At 42.0% G+C, this 15205-nt stretch overlaps 2 protein-coding genes across 3 annotated transcripts in view; one reads left to right on the forward strand and one right to left on the reverse strand.

The window, feature by feature from the left end:
* CTNNA3 (catenin alpha 3) overlaps positions 1-15205 on the forward strand; it is a 1962241-nt gene that overhangs the window by 1217366 nt on the left and 729670 nt on the right. The window lies entirely within an intron of this gene.
* Positions 4714-7520, reverse strand: LOC127552114 (uncharacterized). The gene is made up of 2 exons (XM_051982591.1): positions 5964-7520; positions 4714-5274 (listed from the first exon to the last, which is right to left on the reverse strand). Exons 1-2 carry the CDS (start codon positions 6720-6722, stop codon positions 5248-5250), a joined length of 786 nt encoding a protein of 261 aa, XP_051838551.1. The 5' UTR covers positions 6723-7520; the 3' UTR covers positions 4714-5247.

Consider the following 15205-nt stretch of genomic DNA (forward strand, 5'->3'; position numbering starts at 1 on the left):
TTATCTACTTTTTTCCTCAGATGTGACACTCATAATTAACATGATACTCCAACGACAACGAAGAAAATGGACAAGGACCCATGTGTACAAAAACATTTATACCAGCTTTTAAAATATGTATTTTTTTATTTTTAATAATTTTTTTACTTTTCCAAAATACATGCAAAGAATGTTTTCAACATTCACCCTTGCAAAACTTTGTGTTCCATATTTTTATCTCTCCCTCCTCAACTCCTTTCCGACAGCAAGCAATCCAACATAGGTAAAATATGTGTAATTCTTTTAAATATATTTGCATATTTATCATGCTGCACAAGAAAATCAAATCAAAAAGGTAAAAAGAGAAATCAAAAAGAGAAAAAACCAAAGAAGCAAACAACAACAGCAACAAAAAGTAAAAATACAATGTTGTGATCCACATTCAATCCCCATTCTTCTGTCTCTAAATGCAGATGACTCTTTCTATCATAAGTCTTTTGGAATTTGCCTGATTTGTCTCATTATTGAAAAGAATCAAGTGCATCACAGTTGATCATCACATAATCTTGTTGTTGCTATGTAAAATGTTCTTTTGATTATACTTACTTCACTCAGCATTAGTTCATATAAGTCTCTCCAGGCCTTTTTGAAATCATCCTGCTGATTGTTTCTTATAGAATTATAATATCCCATTACATTCATATAGCCTAACTTATTCAGCCATTCCCCAACTGATGGGTATCCGCTTAGTTTCCAATTACTTCCTACTACAAAAAGCCCTGCCACAAACATTTTTGCATATATGTGTCCTTTTCTTTTTTAATGATTTTTTTGGAATATGAATCCAATTAAGACACTACTGGATCAAAGGGTGTGCCTAGTTTGATAGTCCTTTGGGTATAGTTCCAATTTGCTCTTCAGAACAGTTGGATCAGTTTATAACCCTACCAACAATCTCTAAGTAACCCAGTTATCCTAAATCCCCTCCAACATTTATCATGGTCTTTTCCTGTCATCTTAGTCAATCTGAGAAATTTGAAGTGATACCTCAGAGTTGTCTTATTTTGTATTTCTTTAATCAATAGTGATTTAGAACATTTTTTTCATGACTAGAAATGGCTTTAATTTCTTCATCTGAAAATTTTCTGTTCCTACCCTTTGACCATTTATCAGTTGGGGAATGGCTTATTTTTTCATAAACTTGAATCAATTCTTTATATATTTTAGAAATGATATCTTTATCAGAATCTTTGGATATAAGCTTCCCCCCCCCCCCCATTTTTCTGCTTCCCTTCTAAGCTTGACTGCATTGGTTTTGTTTGTACAAAAGCTTTTTAATTTATACCAGCTTTTTTGTAGTGACCAAGAACTAGAAACTAAGGAAATGGCTATCAATTGAGAAATGGCTGTACACATTATGATATATTAATATAATAAGTTATTTCTGTCTTATGAGAAAATATGGGAGGGATGAGTTCAAAGAAACTTGGGAACTTATGAATTCATATGGAAAAAAGTCAGCAGAATCAGGAAAATCATATATACACAATATTGTAATAATACATTTGAAAAATTTATAATTTTTTATAAATAAATGTAATTACCAACTATGAATTTAGTTTTGATGATGGTTTATGTTATCTTGTTTCTTGATAGAGAGGTGATGGATTCCAGAATGAGACATCATTTTGGATTTGATCAATGTAGAATATGATTTTCTTAACTATATAAGTTATAAAAAAATTTCCTGTACTTTTTAATTTAGAAGGGAGAGAGAAAAGGAATGCTATTTGAATAAAATATAAATTATTTTTCAAAAGCACTAAATACAATACTTCACATGCTCCCTGACTGGAGCAAAGTGCAAGGAAATTTTCAATATCTTGATCTTTAGCATTAAGCTTAGCTAGAACTGTCTTCATATAGCAGACATATACTCTGTAGTTGAGGATTTTACCACATTTGACAGAAACTGACATACTTGTTGTCCACTGACAGAATATTTGAGAATTCCCTTTTATCCACACATCTCGGTATAGCATCAGGACAAAACTTTCGTTGAGGAGAAATACAATTAGTGATGATTTAGTTGTGACAGTATATTTAGTTTTTCTTCCAGAATAAGGTTCTTGGTACTATGCAGCTAAGTGACTCAATGGATAGCATTAGGCCTGAAGTCAGGAAGATTCATCTTTTTGAATTCAAATCTGGCACCAGACACTTACTAGCTGTGTAAAACTGGGCAAATCACTTAATCCCATTTGCCATAGTTTCCTCATCTATAAAATGAGGTGGAAAAGGAAATGTAGAATTTCCATAGTGTCTTTGCCAAGAAAACCCGAAATGCAGTCGTGAAGAGGCATCTACAATAGAAAATAATTGAATCAACAACAACAGCAATAATGCCTCTATTCTCTTCACATTTTGGAGCGATACATTTCCTCTCTCCAGAATTAAATAATTATATTTGATGGTTTCTGAGGTCCCATCCAACTTGAAACATTTGATACTTTGATATAATTCCGTGAGCTTCAATTTTGACTTTTCAAAGAAATGAGAATTTCTGAACACCAGTATTTGGAAAAAACTCTGTGTGTGTGTGTGTGTGTGTGTGTGTGTGTATGTGTGTGTGTGTGTGTGTGGATTGCTGTTTAACATAAGGTTTATATGTGACTTATGGCTCTGTAATTTCATCAAGGTGAGGTTAGCTCATCCACTCTTACCCTTTGACATTATTTATTATGGTCCCTATAAAATCTTCAAAAATGCTTATAAAATCTAAGCATGATATGGAAGATTTTTCCTTCAGTTGTCTCAATGTTGAGTTGCCACAAATTTAACATTGAGTGATCCATAAGCTATATTTCCTTTTTGTTGAATGCAGGACAAACATCTCTACCCTCCTATTCTGTTTGTATATCACCCTAATTTTGTAAACGTTTCTCTTTTTGACTGTTCCTGATTTTTCCTGTGTATAGTTTGGACACATTTTTGTACATTTTCTCTTTTCAATTAAACTATGAATCCTTGAGGGAGGGATGATCTTTTGCCTTTCTTTGTAATTTTGGTCTTCAGTACAATGTCTGACATATAAGTAAGCAAGGACTAAATTAAATACTTGTTGAATTGCTGACATCTCATTGACAATATCTTTTATATTAATTTTTGAGCAACTCTTCACTAGTTATACAGCATCCTGCAGCCTAAATTATTTGATTCCATATGACCCAACTAGCATTATTTAAGCACTTGCTCTTTATCAAATATTGCTCATCTCCATTAAGTGTTTTTAGATATGGAGCCATTCCATGATTTAAATCCATAGAATAGCATGAGAAGAAAATGGTAGTTAAAAGGTGTGCTTTACTTGAGAGACAAGTTTGAGGCTTTTACAAGGCCAGCCTAGTTTCTCAAAGGCAACTCAAATCATTGTGATCTTATTCAATTCTGAGCTCAGAATCGCTAATTCTGTTGTGAGAGAAACATTGCCTTTTTGAGGAATAGCTTCAGTATTTAGACAGCTGCTCATCTTCAAACTGAGAACAAGAGTATTGTAACCCATCTGGTTCTCCTGTATGAGTGTTATTATCATTTCTTGTGATTAATGAGAGCTAATGAGTTTAGGCTACTTCTCATAAATGCTTTTAATTGGAATAAATTGGGATCTCCCAAAAGGCATATAGAGGCAACTATAGGCATAGGACATGGAACAATAGATTTAGACTTAGGAAGATCTAAATTTAATTCTTGATTCAAAAACATACTAACTTGGATAAGTCATTTAAACTCTTTCAACTTCAATTTTCTTGTAATAGCGGGATAAAAAGAACCTCTACCTCTCAGTGCTATTAGGAGAATCAAATATGATAAAGCATTGTGTAAACCTTAAAATACTATACAAATGCAAGTAATAATTCTTACATTGGCCACTTGTAATTGTGGAATTATTCAATTATTAATAATAATTACATTTTCACAACACTCACATTTGCAAAGCATTTACATGCATCATTTTGTTTAATTTCATAACATCCATGGCAGGTAAGTGACATTATTAGCCCTATTTTGCAGATGAAGAAACATGGTCAAATATAGGTTAGTTGATTTGCCCAGGATGACACACCTAGATTGCATTTGAATTGTTTTTCCTGAATTGCTCCCTGACTGGGGAGCCCTAGGCCATCTACTTTAATCTATTGACCTGTGGGGATACCTAGTTTTTCTTTGTGAAAAGTCTCATGCATTTCAGAGGATAAGGATATAAAAGGCAGGAACAAAACAGGAGTAACTTTCAAGGAATTTATATTCTACTGGAAGGTGGGAAAGAATATTCATGTGTAACTTAATTCAAACTAGATAAAATTTGAATCTTGATAATTTTAAGAGGATGAGATTATAAATAAATTTGAGAATGAGGAAAAAATGGCAAGTGATCAGAGGGAGTTATTTTTAGTGAAACCTGATTGTTGATATCATTGCTAGGTCTCTCCATAGTCAAACACAGGCTGGCACTGATCCTGCAACTCTATTTATTGTGCTTGGACTTTGCAAAAGCAGGAATAGCATCAGTCATTATCATTACTGAGATTGAGATTGGACTGAGATCCAGAAAATAATATGACTGAGAAACATGTTGATGAGGTATGGATCGTGGCAGGGAAATGGGTTGATCTCCTAGTTCTCCATAACACCAAGTTAGGGCGGGTTCGCAGCGAGAAACGCTACACAAAAGGCTGTGATAAGAAAAGGCTTTATTAAAGAGAGAGATACCAAGATGTTCTCTTGGTGGACAATGTCAAAGAATTGCCGAAAAACATTTTCTCAGGGCTTACTCTTATACAGAAACAAAACAATTCGGGTTTTACATTCGAAAGGAACATACTTGAGATTGGGTGTGGGAAAGGAGTCTTTCCCAGGGAATGTAGGTTTTGCATCCAAAAGGTGCATAATGTGGGAACAGAGTCTTTCCCAGGGAATGCAAATGCTCTTCTGGGTGAGGCTGCATTATCCTCATCATCTCCCCCCTCAAGCAATAAACACAAATTCTTTTGGAAAAGGGTCAATGGTCTCAAATCTTCTGTATCTACTTCCTGCTGGAAATGGTCGTAGAACTCAACCTAAAGGGGAGAAGAAGGGGAAGTGGTGCTTGGGGAAGAGAAGCGAGATCTGAAAGCGGCAGCCACAGTGTCCAGTGGATGCGGAGTTTTCCCATCAGTTATCTCAGGGTTCCCGGGTTGCAAGAGAAGTTGGAAGTTTGCAGCTTGTAGCCTAGAAGAAACAAATTTCACGAGCAATCTGAAAATGTAAGGACCAAAGATGAGCAGAAGGATAATAATCAAAAGAGGGGTTAGTATAGGTGCCAGTAGGGACCATATCCAGGAATCCCACCCAGAGGAGGACTTGGGAGGTGTGAGCAACTGCTCATGGATGTCTTGCATCCAGGCAGCCTTCTGTAAGATTCTCTCTGTGCACAGCTCAACTTTCCTTGAGTTGTTAATGTACATGCAGCAAGAGGTGTTTACCAGAGCACAGACACCTCCGCTGGAGGCTAAAAGATAATCCAAAGCCATGCGATTATCCAAAACCATATTAGCCAACGAGTCAAGAGATTCCTGAATCTCCCTCAGTGAATGAGCCGTTTCGTTGGCAAACTGGTGGATTGTGGCTGTCAGGTTGGAGAGAATGCTTTCATGCTCTAAATATCCAACCCAAGGAAATAGCATCCCAGCCCCTTTCTTCAAGTACCACAGAGTGTTTTCCCAGAATCCCCGCTTATGTCTCCTCAGAGGAGTGGGGGCTGCATCTGGGGCACTGGCATTGTATACAGTGAAAGGGGTAATCAAGTGGCCCAAGGTGCAAGACCCATAGTGTTTGAAAGGTGTCAAGCACCGGGTGGAGAGAATCACAGGTGGGAGTGGGTTCCAATCAGAGGCATTTCTTTTAATAGGCCTCTGAGAGGTACTGGAGGGGGATTGGGAACTTACTTTGCAGAGGAAGGCATATCCCTTAGGTGCACAGACGGTACCTGAGGTTAGAGTCTGAAGCAGTCTCCTGGTTGCTCGGCCCCATGGATGAGTGTAGTCACAAAGCATTCTATCTATTGGGAGGTTAGTTTTCAAAAGGTTATGGAGAAGCTGTAGGGAAGGCGATTCAGAAGCACCGTAAAGGAACTTGCCAGGATAATCCCAGAATGGGTTTCCCACGGTCACCTTCTGGGGAGGTGCACGATCAAAAGTGCACCTGGCCTGTGACCCTTTTACACAGCTGGTGCAAGTTGCCGAGGTGAAATTCCGGCAGGTCTGAGAGAGATGACACTCGCTTGCACCCACAGTGTTGGTGGTGCAGGTCAGTGTCCCAACATCAGGGATATAAACCTGGCCATCCTGGGAAACAGTGACATCCACTGTCTCCGTAGTGTGGTGATATGTAGTTGTGAGATCCTTCCCAGCCAAGAAGCAGGGGACAGTTGGGTCAGAGTAGTTCCCTTGGGGGTTTGCTAGTACAAAGGGGGTAGCATCCAGGGAGGAGATAGTAGCCCGTGGGAATGGGACCTTTGCAACAAATGCATTAGGTCGCATCTGTGGGCCACCCTGGGGGTGGTGATGGCACACCCAGCAGTCCTGGACACCCCCACTCCCCGCAGAGTTCCCTAGTCTGACCAGGAAGTTGTCACCCCAATAGCGAGGGCCCATGGAGTAAGACCAGGAGAGCTGGAGAGAGAGCAATAGGAGTAGAATCCTCATAATGAGGAGAGAGGGAGATTAGAGTGAAAGCCTTCTTTCTCCAGAGTTTTTTCCAGGAGTCTTGCGGAACAGATACTTCAGGTCCTCAATGGGCTCACAGGAATACACTGGAGTATCTGAAGGAGAGGTAACAGAAGCAGCATTTTTAATCCTAGAGATATGGGTCCAGCTGGGGGACCCTTCCAGTTTAACTGCCGTTGGAGTGGTTAAAATGACCTTGTAAGGGCCTTTCCACTTGACACTTAAAGGGTCGGATCCCTGGGGCTTCCAGGTTTTCAAATACACCAAATCACCTGGATTGACAGGAGATGAGATTTGGTTTGAAGCTTCTGAGGGCCTAGGGAGGTGCTCCTTTGCATATTCAGAGAGCGCCTTTTGAAATGCACTGAGCTGAGTAGCAAACTGAGTGACTCCGTGCAAGTCCTCATCTACTAGGATATCAGTGACTAGGAAAGGCCTCCCGTACAGAAGTTCGAAAGGACTTAGTTTAAGTATTTCCCGGGGGGCGATTCTCACTCTAAGTAGCCCCAGTGGGAGATTCTTTATCCAGTCCTCCCTAGTCTCCAAACAGAGTTTAGTAAGGACCCTCTTAAGTGTATGATTCATTTTTTCTACCTTTGCAGAGGCTTGAGGACGCCAGGCAGAGTGCAGATGATAAGAGATGTTTAGTGCCTTGGCTACCCCTTGGGTTACCTGAGAAATGAAGGCTGGCCCATTATCGCTCTGTAAGGAGTTGGGCAACCCAAAACGTGGTATGATCTCCTTCAGCAAGCACTTAGATACCTCATGGGCCTTTTCAGTCCTGGAAGGAAAAGCTTCCACCCAGTTAGTGAATGTGTCAACAAATACCAAAAGCAACTTAAAACCTCTACAAGGGGGCATATGCGTGAAGTCTATCTGCCAATCCTCACCAGGGTACGTGCCTCTCCTCTGGACTGGCTTCAGGAGAGGTGGGGGCTTAACAGCTCCCTCAGGATTTACCTGGGCACAGATTGGGCAGGCCTGGCACACCTGTTTGATTGTTTCCCCCAGCTTGTGTCCCGTGAAGATGCGTTTCACCAGGGAATGGAGAGCATTTTTCCCCAGGTGTGTGGCCTGGTGGAGACCAGAGATCAGTTTCCACTGACTTGCCTCCGGGATTAAGAAGTGGTCTGAGGGCGTTTGAAACCAACCGGAGGGAGAAAGGGTGAAACCCCGTTCCTCTGCAAGAGCCTTTTCCTGTGGGCTATAGGAAGGAACAAAAGACTCGGGCAGTTGGGGAATTAAAGGGGCCACAGTCAGTGGTGAAAGGGCAGCAGATTTAGCAGCTAGGTCTGCCAGCCTGTTTCCCTTGGCCTGAAATGAATCTCCCCTCTGGTGCCCTTTACAGAATATGACCGAGACCTCTCTAGGTTCATAGACAGCTTGCAATAGGTGCATAATTTCTCCCGCATGTTTAATGGGAGAGTTTTTTGCTGTCAACAAGCCCCTTTCTTTCCAAATAGCTCCGTGAGCATGCAAGATATGGAAAGCATATTTGGAGTCAGTGTAGATGTTAACTCTCATCCCTTTCCCCAGTTCTAACGCTCTAGTTAATGCTATGAGCTCCGATTTCTGTGCAGAGGTGCCGGGAGGCAATGGCTTGGCCTCCAAGGTGCCGTGAAGGGACACCACAGCATAGCCCGCCTTTCTCTCCCCATTCTCGAGAAAGCTCGACCCATCTGTGAACCACTCCCCGTCTGGATTCTCAAGGGGGGTGTCCTTTAAGTCAGGTCTGCTAGAATAGACAGAGTCTATAACTTCCTCACAATTATGGACGATCTCTTCTGATTGAGAGACGTCAGGGAGCAGAGTGGCAGGATTTAAAGCGCGACAGACTTGGAGGGACAGGTCAGGGGTATCCAGCAGGAGAACCTGGTACTTAGTAAGTCTCCCACTTGAGAGCCATTGATGCCCCTTGGCTTCTAAAATGCTTTGGACTCTGTGTGGGGTCAAAACCTCTAATGGCTGACCCAGGGTCAATTTGAAGGCTTCCTCAATTAACAGGGCTGTGGCAGCCACTGCTCTGAGACAGGAAGGCCATCCTAGGGAAACCGAGTCCAGCTTCTTTGAAAAATAAGCCACGGGTCTGGGGTCGGGCCCTAGAAGCTGAGTAAGAACTCCCAACGCCTGTCCACGCCTCTCATCTACATACAGAGTGAAAGGTTTCTGTAAGTTAGGCAGGGCAAGAGCAGGAGCAGAGGTCAATTTGGCTTTCAGGGTTTTAAAAGCTTTGACCTGCTCCGGTCCCCATTCAAGAGGAAGGTTATCAGGACCTTGAATAGAATCATAGAGGGGCCTGGCAATAATCCCAAAATTAGGGATCCAGATCCTGCAGAAGCCGGCCATGCCGAGAAAGGTCCTCAGCTGCCTTTTTGAGGCAGGTTCTGGGAGGCTTAAAATAACCTGTTTCCTCTCCTCTGTTAGAGATCGAGAGGTAGGGGTGAGATTGTGACCCAAATATTTGACTGACTGGAGGGCAATGTGGGCCTTTGGTAAGGAGACCCTGTACCCCCTCGAGGCTAGAAAGTTTAAGGTCTTTGTGGCCGCTGTCAGAGACTCCTCTCTGGTCGGGCTGCAAAGTAATAGATCATCCACATATTGTATAAGACTGCTGCCAGACAGATTAAGGTCCCGCAGATCTTTAGCTAGGGCTTGGCCAAATAAATGTGGGCTGTCCCGAAAGCCCTGGGGCAAAACAGTCCAAGTGAGCTGATGGGGAAGTTCCCCTGGCTCAGCCCATTCAAAGGCAAAAAGGAATCTCGAGTCCTCATGTAGAGGGATGCAGAAAAAGGCATCTTTAAGGTCCAGGGTGGAAAACCATTGTGTATTCCCTGGAATTTGTGCTAGAATCGTATATGGGTTGGCCACTATGGGATGGATTGGGACAACCGCTTCATTAATAGCCCTAAGATCCTGCACTAGCCGGTAATCTCCGTTGGGCTTTCTGACAGGGAGAATCGGAGTATTACAAGGGGAGTGGCAGGGAACCAGGAGTTTGAATTTGAGGAATTTGTCAATCAAAGGCCGAAGCCCTATCTTATCTTCCTGCTTAATTGGATATTGGCGCCTGTGAGGAAATACACTAGGATCCCTTAATCTGACAAGGGCTGGACTGGCATGCGTGGCTCTCCCAGGGATGCCCTGGTCCCACACGGAAGAGTCTATTTCCCCCAGATTTCACAGGGAATGTGGGGGGGTCTGGAGAGGAGTGCACAGAAATTATCTGGAGGCCTCACCAGAGAAAACTGGGCTCCCAGCTTCATCATCAAGTCCCTACCCATCAATGGGCTGGGACAGGAAGGGATAATTAAGAATGAATGTGGAAACAATAGATCCCCAAACCGGCAAGGCAGGGGGAAGGTTTCCAAACAATGTCTAAGTTTCCCTTCAATGCCCATCACCTTATGGGGGGAGGGGCGAGTAGGACCCGAGTGGTCGAGCAGAACAGAGAAAGAAGCCCCCGTGTCAAACAGGAAAGAGACTGGCATACCTCCTATGTCCAAGGTCACCCTGGGCTCGGCTTCGCTGATGGAGGTAGGGGGGCCATAGCCAAGCCCAGGGCCCCGTCAGTCCAGGACTGGAGAGGCCTGGAAGGCGAGGCTGGGGGCCGTGGTCCTCCCCTTCTCCGGGTAGTCGCTCTTCCGGTGTCCTTCCCGTCTATATCTGGGGTAAGGTCCTGGAGGCTGGCTCTTCTGAGGGCAATCTCTTGCCCTATGACCGGGCTGATTGCACCTGAAGCACAAGCTTTGGGGAACCTGGGAAATGGCGACAGCCAGAGACTGGGCGTGCTCTCTGTTCCTTGCTCTGACTTTCCGGTCCTCCTCCCGATCCCTGTTGTTAAATACCCCAAAGGCGATTTCCACTAATTGATTCATGGGAGTCTGGGGCCCTAGTTCCAATTTCTGCAGCTTCCGTCTGATATCTGAGGAAGACTGACTAATAAAATGCATGCCGAGGACAGCAGTCCCCTCTGGGGAAGTGGGATCTATGTTAGTATATTTCCTAATGGCTTCCACCAGGCGCCCCTGAAATAAAGCGGGATTCTCATCAGCTGCTTGGGTGACTTCTCTCAGCTTATCGTAATTAACCTGCTTTTTAATCCCCTTTTTCATACCCTCAACGAGGCAGGTTAGGAAATGGTCTCTTTTCTCTCTATCCCTGCTCCCCTCCTGATAGTTCCACCGGGGTCTGCGACAGGCACTGCTGCAGCCCCTGCCTGATATCTACCGGGGGAGGTGAAGGCTAAGTCATCTCCATACTTCTGGGCCAGCTCCCAGATCCTCTTTTTCTCCTCTATGGTACAACAAGTAGAGAGAAGGATGTTAACATCTCCCCAGGACAGATCGTATTGGAGAGTAACAGCTCTAAACCCCTCAGTGAACTTAGTAGGATCCTCAGAATACCTGCCCAGTTTCTCCTTAATCTGGCAAAGATCCAACATGGAGAAGGGCACCTGCACTTTAAGCGTCCCCCCGCCAGGGCTGGCCACTTCCCTTAAGGGGCAAAGCTTAGAAGAGGTCCCTGACCCAGAGTCTCGAGCCACAGCTGTGAGGTGATCAGGCTCTGGGGGAGGGGCAGGAGGGTGGAGGCTTGGGGCCAGAGCGGCCGGAGGAGAAGGAGGAGACCCAGACCCAGAATCCTGAGCCACAGCTGTAAGGCGATCAGGCTCTGGGGAAGGAGCAGGAGGATGGAGGCTTGGGGCCAGAGCGGCTGGAGGAGAAGGAGGAGATGGAGATGGAGGAGGTGGAGGAGGTGGGAGGGAGCTGGAAGAGAAGAGAGTGCCGCTTCTCGTCCGAGAAGGGCTGGGCAACGCAGGAGCCTTAGCCCCAGAGTCCGGCTCTGGGGAAGGGGAAGGAGGGAGAGGTCGGATAGCGTGGGATCTTGGGTCCTCCATCTGGTAAGGAGGTGGCTTTGGAGGCGAATTAGGGACGGCCTGCAGAGGGCCAGGAGGCGGGGCAGACGCTCCCTGTACCTCCAAAGGAGTAGAAAGGAGAGAGTCATTTAGAGGATCAGCTTCTTTCTCCATTTCCTCCACCATAGACTTAGCCAGCAACATCCTGCAAGTTATCCGTGATTTAGGGTTCTGGGAAAGGGCCATGAAGGCCTGGACATAAGGAATTTCCATCCATTTCTCTTGTTTCTTGCAAAATAAGTCCAATTCTCTAATGGTGGTGAAACTGATAGAGCCATTAACTGGCCATGCCTCGTGGTTGTCTAACTTATAGTGAGGCCAGACAGTATTACAAAGATGGACGAGCCTTTTCGATTTTAAGTCTTTTAAGCCAAATTTGTTCATATTTCTCAGGAGATAGCCCAATGGAGAATCTCTAGGGATGGAAGAGAAAAACTGACCCATTTTTGCCACAAGCCCGAACAACCTTACAGTTCTATAGCGTAACCTTTCTAGACGTCTCAAGAAAGGTGTCAACGAAAGGCCCTCTTGTAAGAAGACAATTCGTCCAAAAAAAAAAACAGGATTTCGTCCCCACAGCGTCCTATGGGCGACTAATTTCCTCGACCAGACTCCGAGTCTGTCAGCAGCTTAGGTTATAACCCCGGGGAACCACAGCTGCCACCCCCGCTATAGAAGAAATTATAGTGGGCTTCTTACCTCAGTAACAAGATCTCCCCGTACCGGGCCACCAAATGATGAGGTATGGATCGTGGCAGGGAAATGGGTTGATCTCCTAGTTCTCCATAACACCAAGTTAGGGCGGGTTCGCAGCGAGAAACGCTACACAAAAGGCTGTGATAAGAAAAGGCTTTATTAAAGAGAGAGATACCAAGATGTTCTCTTGGTGGACAATGTCAAAGAATTGCCGAAAAACATTTTCTCAGGGCTTACTCTTATACAGAAACAAAACAATTCGGGTTTTACATTCGAAAGGAACATACTTGAGATTGGGTGTGGGAAAGGAGTCTTTCCCAGGGAATGTAGGTTTTGCATCCAAAAGGTGCATAATGTGGGAACAGAGTCTTTCCCAGGGAATGCAAATGCTCTTCTGGGTGAGGCTGCATTATCCTCATCAATGTCATTAATCAGTCAAAACCTGGCAGTGGAAAAATATGGTTCTTTCCTGATTCACTTTACCTTTTTATTTAATAAAAACAATTCTGTTTGTAAGTAATACATTTCAGTGTGAATTATGCTTTATTTGTTCTAATGATACAGTAATCTGGAACTAGATAGTGTAGTGTGCAGGGCAAAATCTTAGAAATGAAATAAAAAGATGATGCTTCAGACACTTCCCTCTCCTGTGCACGTTGGCAAAACCTTTAACATTTCTGTGCCTGTTCACTCAACTGGAAAATGGAGGTAATTATTGTCCTACTTCTTTCACAGGGAAGTTATGAGGATAATGCTTTACAAATAATAAAGTTTTACACAAATGAGTTATCATCAATAACTATTATTAATTAATCAAGAAACACATTGTGCCAAACAGACTAAATAAATATACTTTCTTAAATTGGGAGGAAGGGGAAGAAATTGGTCAATGAAAGGAACTGCCTTTGAATTTACCTTTTTAAACTCATATAAATGACTATTTTGTTACCATTTGATCTTGAGTGAAATCCCCCCACTCTGAGTTTCAGTTCTTTTTTGGCAAAATGAGAGAATTGGGGTAATTGATGTTTACTGTCTCTTCTAGTTAGGTTTTTTTTTTTTTTTTTTTTTTTTTTTTTTTACTGTAAAAGACATATAGCACATTCTATATTTTGTTATGATTCTTAGACATGATTCCACAAGCTTTTTTTAATAAACATTAAAAAAGTATATATATAAAACATACTTATATTTTAACTATTTTAAACTATATTTCAGTATAGACTGGTTTTTCCTAAGACCCATATATTTTCTTTGAAATTGCTTAATATATATATCCAAAATGGCTATTGTCTAAAATGGCATATGACAGAAAGTTTTAATCCCTCCTGCATTATAATAAGGTTTGATCAGAGAATTTTTAGGGTAACTAGGTGGCCTATAGGAGTGCATGTGGATCTGCATCTAGGAAAACCTGAGTGCAAATACTCAGATACACAGATTTGCTGTGTGACCCTGGTTAAGCCACTTAAACTCTATTTGCCTCAGTTTTCTAATAAGTAAATTGGAAAGAATTATAACATCTATTTCCCAAGCCTGATTATGGATATAAAGTGAGATAATATTTGTAAAATGCTTTGTGAATCTCAAACTATCATGAATCTCAAATTATTAAGCTTAGAGGTGATCCAGTCCAAATCTGCCATGTCATTGCTAAAAAAAAAAAAATTAGGCTCAGGTAGAATTCATTAAAAAAAAAATTAGTAGGGCTAGTAATTATTCATCTCAGACAAATGTAAACTTAAAGATTCAATCAAGAGAGAAATTTGCATTATATGTCACATATTAATATTGTTTTAGATCCATATCTACATGTGTGTAAATGTGCATATATGTGTGTATATGTGGATGTATGCATGTAAGTGTCTAAAATGACATCACAATTTTACAATTGAGTTACAGTGTATTCAACTATGGTTGATCAGACCAGAATGAGCTCAAACTGCTCTGCCACAGGTAGAATGCAAATAGTCTATGTGAACATTTGGGATAGCTTCTCTAATTTTATGTATTTCATTTTTATATATTTTAATTATAGCCTGCTTGGGGCATGTAGAGGGGATGATTGGGGGGGAAGAATAAAGTAAAAAGTGTACAGCAAAAAACCAAAAGCATAACCTACAAGGAAACAAAGACAAAATGGATTGTCATGAATATACAATCTCTTCTTCTTTTGTATATGTTTTCTTGCAATGGAAATTTATTGTTACATATTTTTTCATCTTTCCTGATGTTCTCCTGAACACAATGATGTTTTTAGTTTTCCTTTTTTTTTAAAATTTTCCTGTCATTCTTTTGCACTGTCTTTCTTTTGTATTTCCTTTTAGATGAATAATAAATAAATAAAGTAATAAATTAAAACATTAAAAAAGAACAAAGAAAAAAACAATTAAAAAAAGAAAATAGACTCAGGGAGGAAAAGGTAAGGTCCTATCATTACAGAAATGAAAAGCTAGGATTAACAGCAATGATCTTTTATTCTAAGTCAACATACTATTTCACCTACATGGTGCTTTCTTTAATTATTCCCCAAGTCCATTTATCTTGGTTTGTGTTTTTTTTTTTTGGGGGGGGGGGGGCAGGAGGGCAAGTGGAAATAATGAGGATTTTCCCTTCTGAACACAAAACCTACAATCCTATGATTTTGTATTTATGTTAAGCTGTGTATATCTTTCTCATCACTGAGGGTGGCTGTTAGCATATATCCAGAGTATAAATAACCAAGCCAAAGAGGAATATCAAGAATAGGAAATATTGGGAGGAGTTTTCCAGAGGACCATGGACTTCAGCTGGAAGAGCTAGAAGGCAGCATGTTCCAAAACAGACAGTAGTGACCTGGCATTTCAATCTTGTC

This window comes from Antechinus flavipes, chromosome 2 (genome assembly GCF_016432865.1).
Source record: "Antechinus flavipes isolate AdamAnt ecotype Samford, QLD, Australia chromosome 2, AdamAnt_v2, whole genome shotgun sequence".
NCBI lineage: Eukaryota > Metazoa > Chordata > Mammalia > Dasyuromorphia > Dasyuridae > Antechinus > Antechinus flavipes.